Here is a 22,557-nt window from a genome sequence, read left to right on the forward strand (position 1 = left end):
TGGTAGGCATGAATGTTCTTAGCAGGTGAACAGTACCCAAAGAAGTAGAAGCTTTTGAAAAGTTTTGCTGTAAAAAGAAGCAGTAAATGGTTGCTGTTAAGAAGGTAATAATGATCACGTATGGGGTCTATAAAATTAGACTGAGTTCAGTTCTGGCTCCAGTGGTTGTGAGCCATGTTACAATGTACTGGTCACTTAGCCTTCATGGGCTTCAGTTACTTCATCTGTATAATGATTTTAATAACGCCTATTAAGGAAAGACACACAGGGCTAAATGTTTTCTTTTTTTCTTTCAACGTTCTTACATTTGTATATGTGTTTGGAGGTAGGGAGGGGCATAGAAAAAAAAAGAAGAAGAAACAGTAGATGTTTTGGAGGTAAAATTATATTGTCTTAAAGTCGCTTAAGTAATATAATCACTTAAATTAGTGTTTCCCTCTCTTAAATACACGATTTTAGGCATACTAGGTTTACTTGAACTTGATTTTGTGTGCAAGTGATTTAATTTCAATGGGGATAGATGTAAAGGCTTGACCTTTTTTGTGTGTTCTTCTTAGATTTATTAGTAAGTATATATCTTAGTCAAAGTAGATGTAAAATTATGGAGGATCAAGTTAAGCTGGTGATTGAAGGTATAAGACGATAATCCACATGACGTGCGTATGTTTTGTGCGGGGTATTTAGCAGCGTGCGCTACACGGATCTTATATGGAGCTTACAGTGGTCAAGTATGCTTATTCAGATACTAAGACGTCCTGGTGTCTGGAATATTGAAATTCCTTTTGATATTGGAAAGTAATTATCATATACCTGCCCAAGAAATATGTATTTCATATGCAAGCTACATTGTAGATGGTAGTTAACAATATAAACATCAATACCTGTAATAGTTATTACCATTCATAACTACAGTTACTGTATTTATATGAAAGTACAGTGCCTCTAAGTAGATCTTGTTTTAAATTTATGACATCTTTTTGAGGTAGGCATGGTGAAAGAAAATCCCTCTTCCAAACAGAAATGCTTAAGTTCCTTAGTATGATCATGTTAGGTAGCAGACAGGTGATTGCAAGCAAGGCCTTCTGATTCTCAGAATAGTGCTTTCTTATCTAAAGAAGCGTCAGCATAATTAGATTGATACAGTGCAAGCAAGAAAATATCAAACACAGCTCAGACCATTGTGCAAGTAGTTGGTCTTCATTCTAATGGCAGCCAAAACATCTCTGGCCCAATTTTATACAGTTTTTCAACGAGCAGAAAATGAGTATTTTAGCTATAGTTGCATATTCTCCATGCCAAAGAAGCAGTGGTTCTGTTGCTGTAAAGATGATTTTTTAATAACAGCTTTATTAAGTTCACATGCCGTGAAATCCACACTTTCAAATGTACACTTCAGTGAGTTTTAATATAGTCACCCTGTAGTGCAATTATTACCACTATCTAATACTAGAACATTCTCATTAACCCCCAAAGAAATCCGGTACCCGTTACCTATCACTCCTCATTCTCCTCTCCTCCTATCCCTCTTAGCCGTGAATCAACTCTTTCTGCATTTGCTTCTTCTAGACCTTTCATATAAATGGAACCATACAGGGTGTGACCTTTTGTAACTGATTTCTTTATCTTAGCACCATGTTTTCAAGGATCATTCATTTTGTAACATGTATTGATACTTCATTCCTATTTATGGCTGAATATTCCATTGTATGGATATACCACACATTGTTTATCCAGTCTTCAAGTGATGGACATTTGATTTGTTTTCACTTTTTGGCTGTTATAATAATGCTACAAGAACATTCATGTACAAGTTTTTATGTGGAGGTGTGCTTTCATTTATTGTGAGTATATGTCTAAGAATGGAATTGCTGGGTCATATGGTACCTCCATCTTTAATAATTTGAGGAACTGCCAGACTGTTTTCCCAAATGAGAGCACCATTTTACATTACCAGCAGCAAATGAATGCGGGTTCAGATTTCTCAACATTGTAGCCGATACTTGTTAACATCTGTCTTTTTTTTTTTAGTTTTTATTGGGGTATAATTGATTCACAATGTTGTGTTAGTTTCAGGTGTACAGCAAAGTGAATCAGTTATACTTATACATATATCCACTCTTTTTTAGATTCTTTTCCCATATAGGCCATTACAGAGTATTGAGTAGAGTTTGCTGTGCTATACAGTAGTAGGTCCTTATTAGTTATCTATTTTATATATAGTAGTGTGTATGTGTCAATCCCAATCTCCAATGTATCCCTCCCCCCCTTACCCTCCTGTAACCATAAGTTTATTTTCTATGTCTGTAACTCTATTTTGGTTTTGTAAATAAGTTCATTTGTACCGTATTTTTAGATTCCACATATAAGCAATATCATATGATATTTGTCTTTCTGTGTCTGACTTACTTCACTCAGTATGAGAATCTCTAGGTCCATCCATGTTGCTGCAAATGGCATTATTTTGTTCTCTTTTATGACTGAGTAATATTCCATTGTATATATGTACCACATATATACATTTCTCTGTTGATGGACATTTAGGTTGCTTCCATGTCCTGGCTATTGTGGATAGTGCTGCAATGAACATTGGGGTGCATGTATCTGTTCGACTTACGGTTTTCTCTATATAAGTGCCCAGGAGTGGGATTGCTGGATCACATGGTAGCTCTATTTTCAGTTTTTTAAGGAACCTCCATACTGTTCTCCATAGTGGCTATACCAGTTTGCATTCCCATCAACAGTTAGGAGGGTTCCCTTTTCTCCACACCCTCTCCAGCATTTATTGTTGTAGACTTTTTGATGATGGCCATTCTGACCGGTGTGAGGTGATACCATCTATCTTTTTATTTCATTTTAGCATCCTAGTAGGTGTGAAGTGGTATCTCATTGTGGTTTTGATTTGTATTGTCCCAAATGACTAGCAATATTGAGGAACTTTTCATTTGCTTATTGGCCATTTTTATATCTTCTCTGTAGAAATGTCTGCTCAGATCCTGTGCTCGTTTTTAAATTGGCTTTTCTTCATATTGTTGAGTTTCAAATGTTTCCTAAGATTTTGTGGTTTTTCCTTTCAAATTCTTAACGGTGTCCTTTGAAGCACAAATATTTTTAATTTTGATGCAGTCCAATTTATCTAGTTTTATTTTTTGTTGCTTACTTTTTTTTTTGTCATATCCAAGAAAACCATTGCCTACTCCTAAGTCATGAAGATTTATCCCTGCATTTTCTTCTAAGAGTTTTATAGTTTTAATGTTTACATGTAGGTCTGTGTTCCATTTTGAGTTAATTTTAGTATACGTTGTAAGGTTAGAGCTCCAATTTCATTCTTTTGCATGTGACTACCTATTTGTTGAAAAGACTATCATTTTTCCATTAAATTTTCTTGTCATCATTGAAGAAATCAGTTGACTGTAAATCTAAGGATTTGTTTCTGGATTCTCAACTTTATTCCATTGATTTACATGTCTACCATTATGTCAGTATTTCACTGTCATGATTACTGTAGACTTTCCCAGTTTTGAAACTGGGCAATATGAGTTCTCCATATTTGTTCTTCTTTTTTAAGTTTGTTTGACTACTCCATGCCCTTGCATCTTCATATGAATTTTAGGACCAGCTTGTTAATTTCTGCAAGGAAAAAAAAGATAACAGCTGAGATTTTGATAGAGACTTTTTTGAATCTGTAGGTTAATTTGGAGAGTATTGCCATCTTAACAATATTATAATTTCCAATCTGTGAACGTGGAATGTCTTTACATTTATTTAGATCTTCTTTGATTTCTTTCTACACTAAAAAATTTTTTTTTCACAGTGTAGGTTTTGCACTTATTTTGCTAAATTTATTCCTAGATATTTTCTTTCTGATGCTACTGTAAGTGGAATTTTGTTCTTAATTTCACCTTCAGATCACCCATTGTGTAGAAAAGCAAATGACTTTTTGTATGTTGATCTCATGTTCTGCAACCTTGCTGAACTTAATTATCAGTTCTAAAAGTTGTTTTCTGGATTCTTAGGATTTTCTTTAGGTAAGATCATATCATTTGTGAACAGAGATAGTCTTACTTCTTCCATTACAATCTAAGTTCCTCTTATTTCTTTTTCTTGACTAATTACTCTGGCCAGGACTGCTATTGGCATGTTGAGTAGAAGTGGCTGTAGTGAACATCCTTGTCTTGTTCTTGGTTTTAGGGGTTATGGTTTGTTTTAAGATGTAGCTTGTAATGAGGTGTATTGGTGAAAATTCAGATACTTTTGTTCTCTTTCTTGTTTAATAATAATGAAATTATTGTACTTAATAAGTTAAGTAAATATTTTTGACCTGAGTGGAACTATTAACAAATTTTCTATTTACTAAAAGATTTTTATTGTTGACTCTATAGCTATTTTAGGGCTTTTTAGCAGAAAGCTGTATCTTTGAATATTTAGATTTTCCTGTAATTAACACATGCAATTCTGCTGAAATTCAAACATGAGTGTTATTTTAAAGCCCAATGTGGTGCTATGTGCATAAAAAGACACTTTGTATTTTGAAGATTGTGTAATCACATATTTGTGTTTCACTTATGTCTGGGATTACCAATACAAAGGAATTCAAAGATATATTGGTATAGAATATGATATAACTCAACCTAGTTTGCCCCTTGGTTATAACGTCTTGAATCCTCTTAACCATGAATTAAATACCTATATGTATGTCTATATGCTATCTAGTAAAGTGGAGCCCCTGCTCTGGTAAAAATATGTCATAAACTGAATTTCCATCTGAGACTCTTTTTTTTTTTTTTTTAAAGCAAATTATTTATTTATTTTTATTTTTGGCTGCGCTGGGTCTTTGTTGCTGCGTGCAGGCTTTCTCTAGTTACGGTGAGCTGAGACTACTCTTCATTGCGGTGCGCAGGCTTCTTATTGCGGTGGCTTCTCTTGTTGCGGAGCACGGGCTCTAGGTGCATGGGCTTCAGTAGCTGTGGCACACACGCTCAGTAGTTGTGGCTCGCGGGCTCTAGAGCACAGGCTCAGTAGTTCTGGCACACGGGCTTAGTTGCTCCGCGGCATGTGGGATCTTCCCGGACCAGGGCTCGAACCTGTGTCCCCTGCATTGGCAGGTGGATCCTTAACCACTGTGCCACCAGGGAAGGCCCCCGTCTGAGACTCTTGATCTCTTTTCTAATTTTTTCACATTGCATTACTATGGTCTTGTCAGCAGAGAGGATAGTAGCTTCATTTTGCCTGCAGGGTTTCACATCATTAACCTTCCAGTATCATTTTTATTATATGAGGAAAAGAAATGGACTAATATTTGAAGAAAAGCACACAATATTCTCCATGCTGAGAAAATACACTTTCAGAGTGTGATGACCACAATGCTCTATCAAAGAAAAGCATCCTCTTTTGTAAAATAATTGATTTTGTTGGTGTGAATTAATGGGATGCATGTTTTTTGCTTGTGTGTTTATTTGTGTGCTTGCCTTGTTTTAAGGAAACTTGATTGGTTTGACATTCTTATTATGTGACACAAACATTAGAATACATTCTTTTCATTACTGCAACGCAAAAAGTATTTGAATGTATTCTATAGGAATACCATTGCCTATGATTTTTTGAGGTGTGTGTGCCTGTATGTGCGTGCACGGATACGTGTTTGCATCTTATGCAGAAGTGAGGTCAGAGTCTAAGCAAATGGGTACTTGAGAGGTTTGTTTTAATATTTCCTGTGCATATGCCTAACATGCCAACTCCTGTGCATAACTGTCACTGCACATTCATGCAATGTTGCTTTCTGAGGTCACACTTTGACATTTAAAGACAAGAAAAAATTTATTTTGTAGAGAGTTTAAAGGGCACAATAAAATAATCTTGAAGCTGGTCATCCTTGAAATGTGTTAGCAATTATATAGAGAGAAAACGATTTTTTAAATATTTGTTTTACATTCATACTCTTAAACATGTTAGTAACACAATATCCATCATGTGATTACAGCCAGCCGTCAGGGAAAGAACATAGCTAACTTCTTTCTAAAACAAGACAAATTTATACAACATCATTTTTAAAGGCTGAATTGTCTTGCATGTATAGCCAGGTAGTAGGTTTTATCTCAAATCTTTTAGTTTATCAATCAAGACGATTATTGCTGAATACTGGTTCACTTCTTAAATTATTTCTTTATTATAAATACATGGAAATGGAATTGCTAGGTCAAAGGCATGCTTGTCTTTAGGGCATTTGATACTTATACCTACCTTATATTATCTTATGATGTATTTGTAAATATATCCCTCTTCCTTTTTAGATTATTGAGTTATATGTTTCTCGACTAAGCACAATAGTTAGTATGGACTTAATAAATGTCTATTAAATAAATGGTTCTACTTATAGTTAGGCTATTTTGGAAATTAAGACATATTGAAGAGATTTTTTAAACTATAGGACTGAATTGCAAAAAAAAAATTTCAATCATTTATATGTATTTGGTGATCTTCAGTTATACATTTTCACCCATCTTCTATTTTTTTCTCTAATAGAGGTGGTTTTTAATGTAATAGTGAAAATCATAATTTTTAAAGTGAAATGGTGAGGTACAGAAAAGTTGAGTGAAGTTAAGTTTTTATTCTTACAGGAACATAAGAATTAACAAGGTTAATCCATTCTCCATCCCATTGATTAAACATTTTACAGCCTATCTTATGAAATAGATGTGAAAAGATCCAGAAATATCAGACGTGGCCCTTGCTGTCAAGGATTTCACTGTTCGTTGTTAGTCGGGACTAGTTTGTAGAACAAGCATAGTGTGAGGTCACACATTCAGGGGCATGAGTTCAGGTCCTTTATTCCTTACAGAGAGAAATGGAAAAGAAGGAGAGGGAATTTTGGACTGTGGACAGTCCTACAGTGCCTGGAAGGGGTGAGGTGAGTCAAGTCATGCACAGAGCTAGGAAAACAGCCATGAAACGTAGGCCATGATTTCAAGCGGGTGAGTTAGTGCCATCTTCAGGAAGATCTGGAAAGAAGCATTGGGAGAGTTTTGTACCACAGAGAAGAAATGAAGTCAAGAAAGGAAGCATTTGGGATTGGTATGAAAAGTCTAGCTTGAACCGATGCCCTGGAGAGAAGATGTGGTTTGGGAGCATATGTTTTTTTCTCCCTCTGACTTTGGTCAAGGCCAGGGTAATTAATTACCTGCCTGAGTTTCCTCACCTATTCTTGTCATCAGCCACGCTGCTGGAAGAAACCGTGGGCTGGAAGAGAGTCATTCCTCATTGCCCTGGAGCCCTAGGTGAATCAGCTGGTAATCATTTTCCGTGCAGTACAGTTGACCCAAGGTGAGGGGCTCTACCCAGAGAGAGTGATGAAAAGCAATGAAGAGCCATACACCTCATTAGTAAAATTGAATCTTGAAGGATGGATAGAGTTGTCAAATATAGAAAGGAAGAAGTGACTTCAAGTCCATGTGATATTGACACAAACACATGAACGCCAGGGCGGGATGCCCCCTGTAGGTAGGTAGAGGTAAAGATGCTTGGGAATTTACACTGGTGAATTAATTGCAGTCAAGGCCCAAAAACACTTGTTTTAACTTTACTCTTTGGGAAATTGATAGCAGAACTTTAGTCTTTAAAAACAAAAATAATGGAGGTGAGAAGTGCCTAGATTTGATTTATGAAAATAATTCCGACAACAGGGTGTAGGGACAGATTATAGAGAGGCAGGACTAGGGACAGAATTTACAGGATTTGGGGACACAGCCAGTCATATAATTCATAGGGTCCAATTCACAATGAAATGTGGAGCTTGTTGTTCAAAAATTATTAAGAATTTTGAGATAGCAACAGCAGAGCATTAAACCAAGCACAGAGTTCTTCTGAGCGCAGGATCCTATTTGACTGCCCAGCTCGTGTGCCCATGCAACCGGCCCTGGTTGGGGAATGAGTGAGAGGTGAGATAAATCCAAGAAACCTCTGTGTTTATGTTTGAATGGGTGAAAGTGCTATTGTCCTATTAAATGAAAACTGAATTCTGAAAGAAAATCTGCTTCATGAGAATGCAAGTAGATTTATCCTGATGATTTTGAGCTGATTTCAAAAAAATTTTTTGGTAACATCCAAGGGCAATCAGAAATATGAATCTGGACCTCAGAGATGTGAAATGTTGAGTAAAAAGCTGAGTGTTAGAAGGTGGTTTGTGATAGCCTCAGGAAAACTATATAAATAAGAGTAAAGGTGACCAAGGACAGAAGCCTGTGAGACACCAGGATTCAAAATGGGGGAAAATTTCTTAGGATGCCTCTTTATCTCAAGTTTCCAGCTCAAGCTCAGTGCTTGGCATATAAAAGGGAAATTAATGGGCAGGAGAAAAATGAAAGGTGAAATAATTATTTGAGACAAGATGGAATTATTTCAAATTATTTGAAATAATTATTATAATTATAATAATTATTCCACAAGATGGAAATAATCATTTGAGACAAGATGGAAACTTTCTCGAACTACATTTCTCGAAATTAGACAGTCCATCTACCGAATGTTCCCAGATGAGCTTGTTCATCACCCTCTAAGTTTGGGGAGAGCCAAATGGAACGGGAAATCCTTGAAGTTCGGTCTCCCCACTCTCTAAGCTTGCCTCCATCATTTACCTTCCTCCTTGAAACCATCTCGGCACTAATATAGGATTCCTGCCATCTCTAACCTTCCCCAAAACCATGGCTCTGGATCAATTATTCTAACTCCCCAGCACATCCTGGGTTAAAACTTTGGTTGTTATCTTTGCCTACTGCAGACAGAAACCAAATAAAATGATATGTCTCTGACTCATTAAATGTTAGGTAATTTTTTCTTAGGAAAGTGAAATGGCCTTTAACGAGAAAACATGATAGAAATGCTGAGAGTAATGATTCCTTTAAACCAGGGGTTCCCAACCCCTGGGCCGCAGACCGCTGTCAGGAACTGGCCACACAGCAGAAGGTGAGCAGTGGGCAAGCGAGCAAAGCTTCATCTGCAGCTCCCCACCGCTTCCAATGGCTCGCATTGCCGTCAGACCCATCTGCCATTACCGCCTGAACCATCCGCCCATTACCTCCTGAACCATCCCTCCATTACCTCCTGAACCATCCCTCCATTACCGCCTGAACCATCCGCCCATTAACCTCCTGAACCATCCCCCCATTACCTCCTGAACCATCCCCCCATTACCGCCTGAACCATCCGCCCATTACCTCCTGAACCATCCCCCCATTATCTCCTGAACCATGGCCCCATTATCTCCTGAACCATCCCTCCATTATCTCCTGAAGCATCCCCCATTACCTCCCGAGCCATCCCCCATTATCTCTGAACCATCCCCCCATTATCTCCTGAACCATCCCCCATTATCTCCAGAACCATCCCCCCATTATCTCCTGAACCATTCCCCCATTATCGCCTGAACCATTCCCCCATTACCTCCTGAACCATCCCCCCATTATCTCCTGAACCATCCCCCATTACCTCCTGAACCATCCCCCCATTATCTCCTGAACCATCCCCCCATTACCACCTGAACCATCCCTCCATTACCTCCTGAACCATCCCCCCATTATCTCCTGAACCATCCCCCCATTACCGCCTGAACCATCCCCCCGTTACCTCCTGAACCATCTCCCCCATTATCTCCGGAACCATCCCCCCCATTACCTCCTGAACCATCCCCCTATTATCACCTCAACCATCCCCCCATTATCTCCTGAACCATCCCCCCATTACCGCCTGAACCATCCCTCCATTACCTCCTGAACCATCCCCCCCATTATCTCCTGAACCATCGCCCCATTACCGCCTGAACCATCCCCCCATTACCTCCTGAACCATCTCCCCCATTATCTTCTGAACCATCCCCCCATTACCTCCTGAACCATCCCCCTATTATCGCCTCAACCATCCCCCCATTACCTCCTGAACCATCCCCCCCCATTACCGCCCAAGCCATCCCCCCACCTCGCCATCCGTGGAAAAATTGTCTTCTACGAAACTGGTCCCTGGTGCCAAAAAGGTTGGGGACCTCTGCTTTAAAGAATAACTGCAGTCAGCTCTCAGCAAGACAACGTGAAATGCCACAGGGCTTTTACTGTGCAAGGCCTTATTATCCTAAAGTTCAAATGCTTGGACATAGTACCGCAGTATGAGTTTCCTGTTTGCCATGTAGAAACTCTGCTACGTGTTCCCCTTTCATGAAATGATGACGAAAGCTAGAGGCAGAATTTCTATGCAAATGCATTTTAATGTGAGTCTATTTACTTTTTCATTACTTTGAATTTGGTTTCTTACATAATTTTTAATGCCACTCACAAATATGTACAATTAGAGAGAGTCTTAGTAATAACTAATAAAAGAAAAGTTGGAATTAGGGCCGTTCAAATTATATAAACATAACTACGAGGTAAAGTTGTCATAAATGATACCCACCTAAACAAACTCAGTTTATCTCTCATAACAGTTATTTAGACTAGTGCATCTGAAACTACTGATCATAGGAATCGAGCGTCTTGCTAAATGCAGATTCAGACAGGGTAGCTTGCTGATGGAGCCTGAGAATCAGCATTTTTAACAAGTTCTTAGCTGACTCCCATATTGCCAGGATCAAAGACCACACTTTAAGTAGCAGGGGTTTTGGTCTGAGTGCAAAATGCATGACTTTAAAAAAAAAAATTGTCGTTTTTGTACCTTATAAAGATTTGATTCTGTTCCTGAAACTTACAACAAGCATTTCTGTCTTCCTAAGGAGGGGAACCCTCTCTAGAGAAGGTGAGAAACCTGTAAACCCAGTAAACCCTGTTTGGAACAGCCATGTCTGTGCTATAATGTAAATGCATTTTTGCCTTAAGAAAGAGAAAGGGGCTACTACATGGACTCAAGATTTTTCCTACTTCAGAGATTTTATATGAGTTGTACCTTTTTTTAAAAATAAACAAACCAAACACTCATTTCTTATTTATTTTCCTTTGGAGCTCTTTGTGGCCCTTTTCTCTACTGGTCAATTTATATTTATAATTATAAATATTCTCCTACTTTCAAGCCCTCTTACATGATTCACTCTCTACCTCCCCCCCATACTTTTGTGGGGTTTTTTCTTTTTTAATTTACTTATTCATTTATTTATTTATTTTTGGTTGCATTGGGTCTTTGTTGCTGCACGTGGGCTTTCTCTAGTTGCGGTGAGTGGGGGCTACTCTTCGTTGCATTGTGCAGGCTTCTCACTGCGGTGGCTTCTCTTTGTTGCGGAGCACGGGCTCTAGGCATGCGGGCTTCAGTAGTTGTGGCACACGGGCTCAGTAGTTGTGGCACACGGGCTCAGTAGTTGTGGCGCACGGGCTCAGTTGCTCCATGGCATGTGGGATCTTCCCAGACCAGGGCTCGAACCTGTGTCCCCTGCACTGGCAGGCAGATTATAAACCACTGCGCCACCAGGGAAGTCTCCCCACCCCTCCCTGCCATACTTTTCTTACTTTTTTCCATTATTTACTTTCTTTTCCTCCCCGCATCCCCTAAGTCTACTACTGGATGGGAGAATCAGAGGAAATATAAAGCTGTTTCCAAGTAGATCAATGTCATAGGACATCCTATGGGATGCCTTTTTAAATAGTTTTTTTTTTTTATAGTTCCACAATGTCTGTAATTTCTGGCATCCTCCCTCTATATTACAAGTACCTTTTATAAGTCAAAATGCCTGTATTTACAGACAATTGTTCCCTTTAGCCAATAAAACTCAAACCTGTTCACTGATGCAATCCCTTAGGGAAACCAAAAAAAACACCAGACTTTAGAGTTACTGGAAATGTAGTCTTTTTTATTAATACTTAGTTATTTGATCTTCATGGTACTCTTGCATTTTAAAGCAGTTGATTGGTTTTTGGCTCTAAAAAAATCAAAAGATATCGATAAGTTACCTACATTAAAGTCAAATCACGTTAATATCATATTAAAGTCACCCTGACTTAATGATATTTCTAGTGATTCCCTTCAGTTCTAACATCAATATTACCTGTTTTGTCACTTAAATGATGACTTGGCAATTGAACTACATCCTGGAGGAATTTTTTATGTTACATTTCTTTTTTTCTAACTCTAAGCATTTCTTATTTCCACATGAATATTAAAAATTTTTCAGAGTGCAACAGAAAAGAGATGACTTCACTTGATAATGTGTCGATAGATGGTGTTTGGGGCTACATTAAAGAAAACTAATTTTCTCCGTTGCATTATCATATCAGAAGCAGAAGAGAAACCCTCTCCAGCTCTGCATCTGTTGTTTCAACCTGAAGTCTGATGAACACAGTAATTGTTTGCTTAGCCAACTATCAACATAAACGCAAGGAAAACAGGATCCCCTTCAGCCTAAAGCTTTGTATTAAAATGCTATGTGGAAGAGAGAACCTTGGCTACAAAATAGTTTTGTCCCTAAGAAAAGGAAGTGTTTGTAAGCGAAATTTTTCTGGGCCAAGGAGAGACCAGCAATTTCTAGTAGCTGAATTATTTTCTTAGAATAACTCCTCAGAGATAGTAGAATATTATTTCATATACTTAAAGTAATTCTAAATCCTAGCAGCCATAACATAAAGTTGAGTGCCTGAAGACAAAGAGGTAGAGTAAATAACGTGCCTTTATCTGCAGCTAATGCTGACAACGTAAAATTCTACGGCTTTGTATGTCCAGTGTATCCTTTCCTGATTTGTTGGAGCTCAGCCCACTCAGGGTTATTCTAAGTATTCCAGAGCGTTGCATGTGGGACCTCAGTGCCACAGCTGTGGAATACATCCTCCATCGCTTGCCCTTCGATTCCTCTGTTCCCCAGGGCTCTGTCGATGCTGATATGCCCAGGAGCGCGTGATCTGGGCAACTCCAGGTAGTGGGCTGGAACCGCATCATCCGGTTCTCATAGCATCGATCACTCTAACACTTGGGAAACCCCACGAGGAAAGGGTGTACACGTGCTCTCAGACCCGGCTGCTGGCCACCCACGGGCCTGTGACAGGCTTTCAGCAGCCTCATGGCAGGGGTGGGGACGCTGCGTAGCTCACTGCCACACCCGTGAGCCCATGGGGCAACACCCCGTGCCACTGAGGAAGAGGATCCCTTCCCCACTCAGAAGCCCAGCTCCTGGAAGATGGAGATGCTCGGAGCAGAATCCCCTGCCCACGTCTGCAAGGTGGACCCTGTAGCCTGCATAAGACTGTCTTACTCCGTTCAAGCTGCTCTAACCAAGTTTCACAGGCTAGGAGGCTACTAAAAAAACAGCAATTTCTTTCCCACAGTTCCGGAGGCTGAAGTCTGAGATCAGGGTGCCAGCGTGGAGGGGCTTCTGGTGAACTCCCTCCTTCTTGGTGGCAGAGCTGTTTTCTCACTGTGTCCTCATATGGCAGAGAGTGGGTGACAGAGCTCCCTGGGGTCCCTAAAAGGGACTGATCCCATCTTGGGGCTTCACCCTCATGACCTGGCCACCTCCCAAGGCCCCATCTCCTGAGAGCATCGTGCTGGAAGGTTAGAATTTCAACATACGAATATGGGGTGGGGCGGGGCGGGGCAGGGCGGGGGGAGGGGGGGAAGGTTGGGGACACACAGTTCAGTCCGTTGCAGAGACCGTCACAATACACAGCAGTAAGACTGGGCAGTCCTCATCTTAACCGCATGAGGCTCCAACAATAGAATCCAAGTTATATGGGGCCAAACTCTGTCTGATTTCTAGTCACTGGTTTTTTCTTTTTCTTTTTTTTTTCTTTCTTTTTTTTTTTTTTGCTGTACGCGGGCCTCTCACTGTTGCGCAGGCTCAGCGGCCATGGCTCACGGGCCCAGCCGCTCTGCGGCATGTGGGATCTTCCCGGACCGGGGCACGAACCCACGTCCCCTGCATCGGCAGGCGGACTCTCAACCACTGCGCCACCAGGGAAGTCCTGGTTTTTTCTTTAACGAGAGTTTAAGAGAGGATCAGACCAGCCCTGATACCCACTCCCCACAACCTACCCCAGATTTTCTGAGAACTGTGTGGAGGAAGTATGAACATGTCTCAAACACAGGCACTGAGTACTTTCTTCCTCTTCATAGGCATAATCCAGCCAAAAATACACCCAATTTATATTACTAAGCAGCACTTAAAGTCTCGGGCTGAAGCACGTGCTGGGTTCACATTTGTCGGCCATCTGGGTGCCTGAAAGGGTTCCCTAAAGCGGTATCCCACCCAAAGAGAGAACGGTACCGCAAAGCTGAATTCTACTTGGCATTATCGAATGCAGGGTCTGCAATAGTTGAAGGAGCACCATTTCAGCTTCAAAAATTCCGAGATCCTTTTCCCCAACAGAACCCCCATCATCGTGGAACCAGAACATCATGATTAGCTGAGGATATTACACCGCACGGCAGGAAAATGACTGCATCTTCCAAAGGCATCTAACTTGTTCCCCAAATATGCATCAGCCACTTGGGGGTTCTGGAACAATTGTCAGGATAAAGAATAAGAACTTATTTTCCAACTTGGAGTGTTGTCATTTAGATGGAATCAAAGCCTTGATTCTTTCAGGTTTGTTCCTTCCACCAACATTTAAGGGCTGATGACTCCGGTTGGGGATCTGAATAGCAGCAGAAGATATTTAATTAAAATAAAAATAGTTTCTATCCTCTAAGCACTCAGATTTCCTACTGGTGGAGGGAGTCAGATGTTTAATGCATAATGAGGTGATAGATATTAAAATAAAGGTGTGAAGTAAAGCACACTGAGAGGAACATCAAGGTAGGAGATGGCCCTTGGAAGACTGTTGTCTAAAGTGTGTGTTGGAAGGTAGAAGTTATCCAGGCTGACCTCATGGTACGATGGCATGCATAAAGAGAATGAGTAGAAGTGGAGAATCTAAACATTGTACATATCCCTATTATCTAATAAGGTAATTGAATGTTTCCTGAACTATGGACACAAATTATAGTTACATTCTTCTGCAGGGATCTCTTTTCGGTGAGACTTTTGATACTTCTTTTCTTCAGGGCTTTTGCCTTTTTTTCTTCTCAAAGGGACTTTCTGTCAAATTGTCCCTTATTATATACAAGTGGGAGATCGTTCCCTAACACCCAGGAATTGGGTCTCTCACCAGAGACTTCTATCAGTTTAATAGACTCCAGGCATCTGTTAAGGAAAGGGTACCAAGTTCCAGCAGAGAATTTGGTCTCTGGAAGTTTGGGTTGGCACAGTTTGCTTGTCCTAGGAGTGTAGCATGTGGAGGCAAGGGGCCAGATACATCTAAAGGAATATCTTTAAAGGAATGTAAAGGAATAGTCAAATAAAAATGCCAGGTGAGTCATCCCCAGACTGTGTACTGGAGGTCTTACACAGAGAGGAAGAAACTGTCAGAAACCCAATAGGACTGGAAGTCATAAGACAGTGGATGCTCAAAGTAGAGAGATGGAAGGATCTAGAAGGCACCAGGGTATTTTGTAGGATTTCTGCCCCTGTAATAGGAATATGTGAAAAATGTAGCACAAAGTGAGCCTAAGTCCATCTGATTTGAAGTCTGATCTTCATTGTTCAGCCACAAAGTTTTTTAGATTGTAATAAATTTATACTAGATAATATATAAGCCAGTGTTGACTAACAACTTTGGGGATTTATTTTATATAATCTGGAAAAAAATGTGTTTCCTGCCATATATTTTATAACACATTTCAAAATGCCATAACTCACAGGTAGAGATATATAGCATAGAATATATTCATACATTCATTCATTCATTTTTGAACCCATCCACTGCTCTGTTAGTAAAATTAAGGTAAGTAAAATCTTCAATGAGCATGTAGTCTATTAGTCTATAACATATATGTATGTGTTGAAATATATTTGCATATAATGTATGTGTGTGTATAGATTATTATTAAACATGGAAAAATACATGGTTTATGACAGTTTTGAGGAAGTAGCACAGAAAGATGGAGAAGGAATTAATTCTTTAATTCCAAAGAAAGTTTATTTAGGAAAACATCAGGAAAATGATGGGCTTTGAAGTACAGGTAGGACTTTTATGGTCTGAAATGGAAGCAAAGTTTCTTGTGCACAAGGGTGTACAATGATTGGAAGACTGGAAATCTGAGAAGGTGCCACGTGCAGGGAATCACAGGTGCCTGCCTACCTGCACCTGGGAGAGGAAGTTGGAAAGGTGGGTTGAGGTCAGGCCATTCGTTGCTTAGAATCACCTGGATTGATTCCTCAGGTGGTAAAGAGCCATTGAAAGTTTCTGAGCCGTTTAAAGACAGTATTACGTAGGGACATTACTGGCAACCGTATAAGGGTATTTTCGAAGCCAAGGGGAACTATTGTGGGCTAGTACTCTACAAGGGAGTCCATTGTGCAGTAACCCAGTGAGGGGCCTCCTGCAGGGTCTAGATGAAATGTGACGAGGGCCCAAAGTAGGTCAGTGGCTGTGGGAACATAAAGAGGAACACAGCTCAGCTTTAAGATTTAATTTTTAGATTTTGGGGGAGGTTGGGGGAACGGGCGGGATTTGGCAATTTATTGCGTGTGAGGCTTGAGAAAGAAGTAGAAAATGACTCAGAAATTGATTACTAGTCTCAGTGATTAAAGCTGTGCTAATTCAGTTACTGAAGCAGGGCACAGAGGACAGATGTGAGGTGCTATCTAACAAGCAGTTAACAAAGCTGCTATTTGTGGAGGGCTAGCTATGTTCCCAGCACTTTGTAATATAATGTTTGTCATTTTATTATCATCAGTGATATTTTATTATCACTTCTGTAGCCCAGATAAAGGAAAAGAGTCTTAATTGAGTAACTGTCCCTGTTGGCCACTGCCCAGTGATAGCCCCTGAGTATGTGGATTTGGAGTCTGGGGAGAAGTCAAGGCTGACAGTGGAAGTTACCCATTTATTCACGGGCTTTACTGCGTCCCTGCCAGTGGCAAAGTGCAGTGCTCTCAGCTGTGGGCACCCGGACACCGTTGGCAACACCCTAGAAGCGTGAGTTGAAATAACAAGGAGTTGTGAGCAAGGGGAAGAGAAGAAGCTGAAACAGAGGACCTTGGTCATGCCCATGAAGGCACCATGGAAGAAGAGGAAGAATAAGTAGTCAGAGAAAGAGGAAGAAAACCCAACCCAATAGCCCAGGAACCAGGGTGGGCACCCTTGTCATTGCTCCAGGAAATAACTCGATGGAAGAAGACTGAGGAGCTTACTTTGGGGGGTGATGAATTCCCTTCATGGAAACCAGCCTGTATGACTTTCTGAGGGATTATGAAGTGCAAAAGTGGACATATAAGTAGGCTAATAGAATTGAGACTTGAAAGAAAAAACAGATGGGGAGGATAACTTAAGGGAGAACCAAAATGAGAAGAGGTTTTGCTTTTGTTTCTACCTCAGATTTTTTTGGGTTTTCCTTTTGTCTCCTGATTCTACAACCTGAGGAAAGGAGACGACGGCAGAATGGAAGCTCTCCGTGTTCACAAAGTCAGCAATGGTGGGGAGAGGGTCAGGCAGTTGAAAAACCTGGTTCAAACAGAGAATCATAAATATGATACATGTGTACATTGGGTATTTTATTTTGACATAAACCTTGTAAATGTGGGTTTCTTCACTAACTTTTTGCTTAGGAGCTGGGCCTTTTCTTTGCATGGGGGCCTGCTGCTTGCATTGCCTCACCATCCATTCTGTACAAACTGCACCCCTAATACTACAGTCCTGCCCCTTCCAGTTCTGGTGTCTTTAAAGAGAAGCGGACCTCGAGTTACTTGTGAAACAATTTGAATACAGAGACCTTCTTGACGGATTTTTTTTTTTTTTTTTTTTGCATTACGCGGGCCTCTCACTGTTGTGGCCTCTCCCGTTGCGAAGCACAGGCTCTGGACGCGCAGGCTCAGCGGCCATGGCTCACGGGCCCAGCCGCTCCGCGGCATGTGGGATCTTCCCAGACCGGGGCACGAACCCGTGTCCCCTGCATCGGCAGGCGGACTCTCAACCACTGCGCCACCAGGGAAGCCCCGGATTTTTAAATATATGGTTCTTTCCCCCTTTGTCCATTTTTTTCTCCTAAGTTATTCAATACTTTTTTTTTTTTTTTTTTTTTTTTCGGTACGCGGACCTCTCACTGTTGTGGCCTCTCCCGTTGCGGAGCACAGGCTCCGGACGCACAGGCTCAGCGGCCATGGCTTACGGGCCCAGCCGCTCCGCGGCATGTAGGATCTTCCTGGACCGGGGCACGAACCCATGTCCCCTGCATTGGCAGGCGGACTCTCAACACTGCGCCACCAGGGAAGCCCTATTCAAAAATTTTTGATAATGCCTTTCCAGAGCATTCAACCTAGTTTTCTTAGAAGCATCAACTCTCTTTTATAGAAAGTTTCTTAGAAATGCATCAACTCTCTTTTATAGAAATGTTTTATACTCTGATTCAAGCCTGCCCAGCCTCCAAGCAGGAAACTGGCTGGAGTGGCCCACAGCAGCAGAGTGCAGGGCCACGGGAGAGAAGATGGCCCTTTGGACTGTAGGGCGAAAGCCAGATATGGACTCTGGGGTGGGTGCCTTGCTGGGTCATTGGGAAAGAAGCCCACTCAAGAGACCTGCCAGGAGCAGGAAACTTCAGGAAAGAAGGCTGTAGGGGCACCCTCAGGTGCTCACGCAGGGCTTGGGGTGGGTCTTAGCAAAGGAATGGTGGAGAGCTACTGCCCACTTCCATTGCCCAGGCAGTGGCCTTCAGATGTTCACTGATGAACATCTCTCCCACAAAGAGTCAGCTCCAGAGCATCAAGGCTGGGCCATGACCTGCTCCTGCAATCAGACTCTCCCGTCCTCAGCACTCACTCCCACCCACGGTGACCCCTGCAGAAGTGGGAAACCCCGGCCAGCAAGCTTGGGTGTGAAGAAAAAGGAATGCAAGGCAAGGGGGTCAGTGAAAAGTCCCACACCCTCGACTGTACGACCAGAGACTTCCCAACTGAAGCACGTCCTACCTGGGAAGACTCTTGATGAAACCGTATATATATTTTGGAATTTTGACTCTTACAAGAGACTGGGAATTTTAATTACTGAAATTACCTCACTTTTATGATTATTCATGACCAAAAGACTTCTAAAATTATGATCTGAGTAATCAATGTAAGGATAATAAGAATGGGGATAGGCATAGGAATTTTTTTTAAGAGTCTCTTGCAGTGCTATTCACAGTAGCCAAGACATGGAAGCAACCTAAATGTCCATGGACAGATGAATGGATAAAGAAGATGTGGTACACATATACAATGGAATATTACCCAGCCATAAAAAAGAATGAGGGCTTCCCTGGTGACACAGTGGTTGAGAGTCCGCCTGCCGATGCAGGGGACATGGGTTCGTGCCCCGGTCTGGGAAGATCCCACATGCCGCAGAGCGGCTGGGCCGGAGCCATGGCCGCTGAGCCTGCGCGTCTGGAGCCTGTGCTCCGCAACGGGAGAGGCCACAACAGTGAGAGGCCTGCATACCGCAAAAAAAAAAAAAAGAATGAAATAATGCCATTTGCAGCAATATGGATGGGCCTAGAGATTCTCATACTGAGTGAAGTAAGCCAGAGAAAAACAAATATCATATGATATTGCTTACATGTGGAATCTAAAAAAATGATACAAATGAACTTATTTATAAAGCAGAAATAGATCCACAGACATAGAAAACAAACTTATGTTTGCCAAAGAGGAAAGGGGGTAGGGGAGAGATAAATTAGGAGTTTGGAGTTAACATAGACGCACGACTATATATATTTATTTTTTTATTTTTGGCTGCGCTGGCTCTTCATTGCTGTACGTGGGCTTTCTCTAGTTGTGGCGAGTGGGGGCTACTTTCTTCGTTGCGGTGTGTGGGCTTCTCACTGCGGTGGCTTCTCTTGTTGCAGAGCACGGGCTCTAGGCGCGTGAGCTTCAGTAGTTGTGGCTCGCGGGCTCTAGAGCACAGGCTCAGTAGTTGTGGCTTGCGGGCTCTAGAGTGCGGGCTCAGTAGTTGTGGCTCATGGGCTTAGTTGCTCCACAGGATGTGGGATCTTCCCGGACCAGGGCTCGAACCCATATTCCCTGCATTGGCAGGTGAATTCTTAACCACTATGCCACCAGGGAAGCCCCACACTACTGTATATAAAATAGATAACCAACAAGGACCTACTGTATAGCACAGGGAACTATACTCAATATTTTATAATAACCTATAAGGGAAAAGAATCTGAAAAAGAATATATAGATGTAGATGTAGATATAAATACAGATATGGAGATATAACTGAATCACTGTGCTGTACACCTGAAAACAGCACAACGTTGTAAATCAACTGTACTTCAATAGAAAAGTAAACAAAAAAATAAAATTGAGTCTCATTGTATACACATGTAATTTCTATATCATACGTTTTTGCTTTATAAGTAATTCACAGCCATGTATGGTCTCCACCACTTCCTACAGATGCTAAGTAACTAGCCCAGCCACTGTTTAGATCCCACAACCAGCACAGCTGATATTAAATCCCTTGACCAGTCTTCCATCTCCCAACTCAGAGCAACTGTCAACTAGAGCTAGTTGTGTATTATGGGTTGTGTAGGATTTGGTCCCCCCAACAAGGCTCCTTGAGTTTATTTTCTTCAAAGAAAGGTGTCAGTTTGTCCAGCACCATATGACCAGCACCTTAAAAAAATGCACAGCACATAGTAGTTGCATAATAAACATTTGTTGAACCTATGAGTGTAACGGTGACTTTCAAATTGTGGTATAAGGCCCTTTCAGTGTTGAGAGGCAGGGTTTCAATAGTTTCTGCTTGGATGGTCCTCGGTCAGGTGAGAGGTCCGACAGTCACTCTATGTTGGCCAGGAGCACAGATTCTAGAGTGCCATTCTCCTGGGACAGTGGAGCTCTTACCTGGAAAGAGTCCATCATGGAGGCTCCTGCCTTCTTCTTGGAGCACAGAAAACTGTGGGGCTTCTCCTTAGTTCCCAGGAATGGGTTCAAGAGGGATGCAAAGAAGTAAGTCTGTTGAGGACAACTGTGACTTTTTATCCTGTTCTGTCATGTTGGCTAAGCTTGTAAGCATAGTGTTTTAACAAGTTGTCTAATGAAAGAATGAACAGTCAGATAACCTGCCTTCCTTCAGTGACTAAGCCAGAGTCATCTCTGCTTTTTTTTTTTTAATAAATTTATTTATTTATTTAATTTTTGGCTTCATTGGGTCTTCACTGCTGCATGCGGGCTTTCTCTAGTTGCAGTGAGCGGGGGCTACTCTTTGTTGCGGGGCGCAGGCTTCTCATTGTGGTGGCTTCTCTTGTTGCAGAGCACAGGCTCTAGGCACATGGGCTTCAGTAGTTGTGGCTCGCAGGCTCAGTAGTTGTGGCACACGGGCTTAGTTGCTCCGCGGCATGTGGGATCTTCCTGGACCAGGGCTCGAACCCGTGTCCCCTGCATTGGCAGGCAGATTCTTAACCACTGCGCCACCAGGGAAGCCCCTCATCTCTGCTTTTAAGGAGTTTTGAAATACGCTCGAGAAGCACAGAAAGTTAAACAACAAGAAAATTCAGTAAGAGAGATATTCCAAGGCAGTTGCTGAGTGATTGCACATTAAGAGGAGCTGACGGCTGACATGCTCATGTTCTTCCAAATGCAGCCCTCACATCAGGGTTCATTAGACTTTGTCTATTATCAGTTCTAATAATAATCCTTAGTTTTCTCCGAGTAGCAGATTTGAAGTCTACCTGAGAGAGTACAAAAAAATCAATTCTGTTTATGTTCTTCAGATAAGATCATAACCGACTTTGAGATGCATTTAACATCGCATACTTCACAGCCTGGTGTTCAATGTCTATGTTAGAAAGTGTATCGGTAGCTACTGGAGGATAAAGCTGGGCGGTATGTGGGGTGACAGACTGGCGATGAGTATGTGGAGAATTCATTTTTCCTGTGACTGTACGATGTGAACCAACTAAAATACTTTTTTGCCTTCCTAAGTTGTATTGAGTATTCAGCCTTTTCACTGGGTATTTTTTTTACTGTTCGATTTATCAGTTTTCGGAACCAGATAAGCACACAGTTCTGGAGAAGTTGACGTCATGTGTAACCAAGAATGGGAAGGGGTATTCTTATTCCATTGTCAATACAGAGAATCTTGGTTTATGTTGTGATGAGTTGTTTTCCTTAATCCAGAAACTGATTATTTATTTTAGTAACTGAGATAGAGTTATTGGGAGTAATTGAGATTTCTTTCAGTTCAGCTTCAGCCAACATTGAAGACCTGGCCATTTTTAGGGGGACTGTGCCAGGTGCTTCCATGCATACTGTCCCAGGGCAAGATGTGGAATACATTTTATTACAGCCCATCTGCTCTACAAACAGATCATATGCAGGAAAAAGATAGTTGCTTTATCAGGAAAGGCCTGCTCCTTAGAAGAGTAATGAATCAGTAAAATGATGAAAACACGTATTATAAAAGACCGGAGGGAAGTTCAGACTGAAAGGTAAAAATATGTCTTCCATTGATCCTACTCTCCATTGAGTGAAAGGATTCTCATAGACTTTTGCTCCCTTTTAGATTAAACAGAATAAAGCCGAAA

At 41.3% G+C, this 22,557-nt stretch overlaps 2 protein-coding genes across 7 annotated transcripts in view; both read left to right on the forward strand.

Annotated features, from left to right (window-relative positions):
- CTNND2 (catenin delta 2) overlaps window positions 1-22,557 on the forward strand; it is a 947,506-nt gene that overhangs the window by 381,253 nt on the left and 543,696 nt on the right. The gene's annotated exons all lie outside the window — the stretch shown is intronic.
- Window positions 13,452-22,557, forward strand: part of LOC105748220 (ubiquitin-40S ribosomal protein S27a-like) — a 52,132-nt gene continuing 43,026 nt past the window's right edge. Inside the window, exon 1 of the mRNA XM_033436688.2 lies at window positions 13,452-13,503. Coding sequence (XP_033292579.2) covers window positions 13,452-13,503 — 52 coding nt within the window. The remainder of the gene's footprint in view (window positions 13,504-22,557) is intronic.

This window comes from Orcinus orca, chromosome 3 (genome assembly GCF_937001465.1).
Source record: "Orcinus orca chromosome 3, mOrcOrc1.1, whole genome shotgun sequence".
Classification (NCBI taxonomy): Eukaryota; Metazoa; Chordata; class Mammalia; order Artiodactyla; family Delphinidae; genus Orcinus; species Orcinus orca.